Source organism: Sapajus apella, unplaced genomic scaffold (assembly GCF_009761245.1).
Source record: "Sapajus apella isolate SASKATOON/1434 unplaced genomic scaffold, GSC_monkey_1.0 scaffold2, whole genome shotgun sequence".
Classification (NCBI taxonomy): Eukaryota; Metazoa; Chordata; class Mammalia; order Primates; family Cebidae; genus Sapajus; species Sapajus apella.
In genome coordinates, this window is record NW_022436942.1 from 67,929,949 (window position 1) to 67,935,049 (window position 5,101).

The window sequence follows — 5,101 nt, forward strand, 5'->3', positions numbered from 1 at the left end:
TCCATCATCCATCCATCCATCATCCATCCATCATCCATCCATCCATCCATCCATCCATCATCCATCCATCCATCCATCCATCATCCATCCATCCATCCATCCATTCATCCATCCAGGATGCTGGCCGAGGCCCCTGGGAGTCCGCCCTAATGCACAGACACACCCCCACTTAGCTCCAGCCTCAAGGTGGCTAGTCTGTTTTCTCATTATTGTCTCTTGCTGGGCTGCTTACAAGTCTCCATGCTGACTTCAACCTCTTTCCCTCCAACACCCCAGCCTGCATGTGTCCTCTTCCCAGAGGATGGCGTCCCCATCCAGCCCAAAGCCTTGGTGTCACACTTGTCCTCACTCTCCTTCTCTGCCACATCCATACCCCAACATGTCCTATCGATTGTACTTCCTATTTCTCCACCCCCTCGACGGCTCTCCCTCCCTCTCACATGCCTAAGACACTGCCCTCATTTCCCGCTCAGGCCTTCCTTCATCCACTTTCCACATAGCAGCTGGAATGGTCACTTCAGAGTGCAACTGACCACAGTGAACCACAGGGCCTTTGCACCTGCCGTCCCTGAACCCCCACCCCAATCTGAAATACTCCTCCCTCCTCTTTTCACTTGGTTAACTGCAACTCATTCAGACTCTGCTCAAGTGTCACTTCCTCCAAGAAGCTCTCCTAGGTTTTCCCTGACTAGGTCAAATCCTCCAGGACAGCCTCTTGTTGACACCCGTTACAGTTTGTAACTGTGTACTTATTTCTGTGGTTGCTTGGTCAATGCTGGTCCTGCCAAGGAGCCTGCGAGAACCTTGAGGGCGCCTTGTGATGTCTGCTTTGCTCACTATTGTTCGGCCTCTGCCAAGCATGGTGCCTGCCATGGGGTAGGTGCCCCACGACCATTTGCTGAGTTAACACACATTGAAAGAAGGGGCGATCTGCGCAACCCAGGCAATTCCAAACCGTAGGTGACCCAAAGTGGAACTAGAGACCTTGGATTCGGGCTTTCAGACACAGGTTATAGACCCAGGGACAGGGCGCCTGGGTCCTGGGTGATGTCGGGAGCAGGATCTTCCCAGAGATGAGGCGGAACATGCAGTTCCAGGACCCGGCCACCAGGTGGCGAAGTGGCTCTGCCCAGGGTGGGCTGCTGTAGTCAGGAGCTCTAAATTGACAATTGCTAAATTGGAGGTTGTAAAACTCTGCAGAGAGGACGTGGGGGCAGGGGAGGGCATCCCAGACTTCCCTATAATCAGATGAGCTCCTGACCCTGTAGCCAGAAAGACATGCAGGGGCGGATCCAGGACCTTAGAAAAGGACTTAGCCAGGGGCCCTGTCACTTCAGTAGCATCACGGGCCTCAAGGTAAGTCTCCCTCTACGCACATACACTAGCCTCTGCAAGTTCAGCGACCCACCTCCCAAGCCTATCTAGAGTCCCCCACCCATGCTCACGCACAGACACGCGTGCATCTGGGGGTTCCTGGACTAGGCTAAGAGCCCCCGACTCAGTCCTGAACTCAGAAGCCAGAGGCCTAAACAAGCAAGCCCGGTGCTGACGGCACAGGGGCCAGCGGCCACCTCCCCGGATCCGCTCTGCCCAGGGATTCCCCACCTTTGCCTCACATACCGGGCGGACCAGGAGAGGCCATGCGGCCAGGGCTTAAACCCAGGTTAGCTCCAAATGAGATTATCCATGCCATCACCGAGCTGCTCCAGGAGCAGAGAGAGGTCTTGTCCTCCCACACCTCTACGCTTGTGCCTCCGAACGAGGCCACATCATCTATCCGGGAACCACAAGTGAATATTTCTCATATATCCAGCAACTGTCTCTCTTTTTTTTGAGACAGAGACTCGCTCTGTCGCCAGGCTGGAGTGCAGTGGTGCGATCTCAGCTCAGTGCAACCTCCACCTCCCAGGTTCAAGTGATTCTCCTGCCTCAGCACCCCGAGTAGCTGGAATTAAGGTGTGTGCCACCAAGCCGGTTCTTTGTGTGTGTGTGTGTATTTTTAGTAAAGACAGGGTTTTACCATGTTGGCCAGGCTGATCTCAAACTCCCCACCTTAGGTGATCCACCCGCCTCAGCCTCGCAAAATGCTGGGATTACACTCATGAGCCACCATGCCCGGCCCCAACAATTATCTTCTGATAGACACAAGGATACTGTATTGTATTGTTTCAGTGTAAGAATGAAGTTGGCCAGGCGCAATGGTTCACACCTGTAATCCCGGCACTTTGGAAGGCCGAGGCAGGCAGATCACGAGGTCAAGAGATCAAGACCATTCTGGCTAACACGGTGAAACCCCATATCTACTAAAAACACAAAAGAATTAGCTAGGTGTGGTGGCACACACCTGTAATCCCAGCTGCTTGGGAGGCTGAGGCAGGAGAATTGCTGGAACTTGGGAGGCGGAGGTTGCAGCATGCTGAGATTGCACCACTGCATTCCAGCCTGGGTGACAGAGCAAGACTCCACCTCAAAAAAAAAAAAAGAAAGAGGTTGAGGCCAGCCTCGGTGGCTCACACCTGTAATCCCAGCACTTTGGGAGGTCGAGGTAGGAGGATTGCTTGAAGCCAAGAGTTTGAGACCAGACTGGGCAACAGAGTGAGACCCTGTCTCTTAAAACAAAAAAGAAAAATTAGCCAGGTATGGTAGCTTGCACCTGTAGTCCCAAGTGCTCTGGAGGCTGAAGCAGGATTGCATGAGGCCCGGAGTTCAAGGCTGCAGGGAGCTGTGATCACACCACAGCACGCCAGCCTATGTGTCAGAATGAGACTCTATCTAAAAAAAAAAACAAAAACCAGGTTGATAACGGTCTATGTGGATGACGGAGCACAGACTTGTTCACCCTGTTTGGGAGCTTAATTTACCTAAAGTAACTGAAGTCTCAAAAAATGGCCTCTTCTGACATTCCCGAAGCTTCCTCAGACTTAGGATGTAGATCAACCAGTCAGTCTTCCGGCCCTTCTTCATAGCAGGTGTCACAATTCTTTTTTTTTTTTTTTTTTTTTCTGTCACCCAGGCTGGAGTGCAGTGGCACCATCAGAGCTGACTGCAGTCTCAGCCTCCTAGGCCCCTGCCTTGGCCTCCCAGACTCAAGCAATCCTCCTGCCTTGGCCTCCCAAAGTGCTGGGATTACAGGCATGAGCCACCATGCCCAGCCTAGGTGTCACACTTCTTGACATGGTATCTTGACTTGTGAGATCACAGCCAGTTACTAATGGCTTACCCGGAACCCAGCACGTCATAGGTGGCTGACCTGGGTACAGGTGTTCGCAGGTGAGGTCTGGGGCTGTGGAGGGTGCCAGTGCCCTGAGGTGGGTGTTTTGAATCTGGACAAAGCTGGGCTGGGGCTTCAGCCCAGCTGCGCTGGAGTGGAGCAGATCCCAAGAAGTGGAATCAGGACTCCCAGCCCAGACACCCTGCCCATCCCTCCAGACCTTCCCTCAGGTGGCTCATGCCTATAATCCCAGCACTCCTCAGGGGAGCAGGAGCTCCAGAACTCCAGCTGCCTGCGCTGGGCTCTTTGTGAGATGACCTCTCCTCAGAGCCAGGAGCATGCTGTAATTATTCCCCCTTTTCACAGATGAGGAAATGGAGGCTCAGAGAGGCCACACATTACTTAAGTAGTAAAGGTGGGATCTGACCCCAGGTAGGTGGACTCTGCTTACCCACTACACTAACCTTTTCATAAATAAGGGCTGAATGAATGAATGAAAAACTGGAGGTAGCTGAGGCTCAGAGACCACGTTAAGTAACAAGGTGAAGAACACATAGGACCAGACTCCCTGGCCAGTGCTCTTTTCAGGCCAATGCGGTCCACTGACCCAAAGTAAGAAGCTGAGGGGAAAGGGGGAAGCCCCAATGCCAGGCTTCCCCCACACCCCTGGCTGTCCCACTGGCTATGCCCATCTGGGTGGCTTACCTCGAAACTCCTCATCAGTCAGGCGTTTCTTGTGGGTCAGCAAGAAGGGGAGCAGCCCATCCAGGTCAGTGGTGGAGCCCCGGGACACGATGTCAAAGAGGATGGGCCGGTTGAAGACTTTGAGGATGGGGGGCGGCTGGGGGGCAGGGGCTTTGGGGCTCTGCGGCTGTTTCCTGGAGGAGGTGGGGAAGCAAGCTGATAGGAGGGTTCATCCCTTGCCTGCCCCACTGTCCCTGGCCTTAGGGACCCAGAGATTGTGCCTGGTGGCAGGGCGGGCAGCTGAAGCCCTACAGGAGCAGACTGAGGTAGGCAGCGCAGCTGGAAGAACTAAGGAATGTTTTATCCAACAAACTATAGCAAGTACCTGCTGTATGCTGGGTGGAGACAAACATAAAGAAAGAAACACACAGACTGCCCATACATCTATCCACCCATCCATCTACACATCCACTCACCCACCCATCCACACATCCACTCACCTACCCATCCATCTATCCATCCATCCATCCATCTACCCACCCACCCACTCATCCGTTTACCCATCCCTCCATCTATCACTCATCCATCCAGTCACCTACCCATCTACCCACCCATCCCTCCATCCATCACTCATCCATCCATCCACCCACTCCTCCGTCTATCCATCCATCCACCCACTTATCCATCCATCCATCCATCCATCCAACCATCCACCCACCATTCACCCATCTACCTACCTACCCATCCATCCATTCATCACTCATCCATCCATCCTTCATCCATTCTTCCACCCACTCATCCATCCACCCATCACTCATTCCTCCATCTACCCATCCACCCACCCATCATACATCCATCACTCATCTACCCACCCATCCATTCATCTATTGCTCATCCATCCATCCATCGCTTATCCATCTATCCACCCATTCATCTATCAATCCACTTACCCACACATCCATCCAACCATCTATCCACCCATTCATCTATCCATCCACCTACCCACACATCCATCCATCCATCACTCATCAATCCATCCACCCATCCACCCACTCATCGATCCATTCATCCGTCATTCCTCCATCCAACTACCCATCCACCCCCTAATCCATCCATCCATCCATCACTCACCCATCCATCCATCCCTCATCCATCCACCTACCCACACATCTGTCCATCATTCATCCATCTATCACTCATCCATCC

The 5,101-nt window shown here is 53.1% G+C and overlaps 1 protein-coding gene across 3 annotated transcripts in view; it reads right to left on the reverse strand.

Moving 5' to 3' along the window:
- TRPV4 (transient receptor potential cation channel subfamily V member 4) overlaps positions 1–5,101 on the reverse strand; it is a 50,915-nt gene that overhangs the window by 21,696 nt on the left and 24,118 nt on the right. For all 3 annotated transcript variants that reach the window (XM_032301175.1, XM_032301167.1, XM_032301162.1), the window contains one exon: positions 3,917–4,089. In XM_032301175.1, the coding sequence (XP_032157066.1) occupies positions 3,917–4,089 (173 nt within the window). The remainder of the gene's footprint in view (positions 1–3,916; positions 4,090–5,101) is intronic.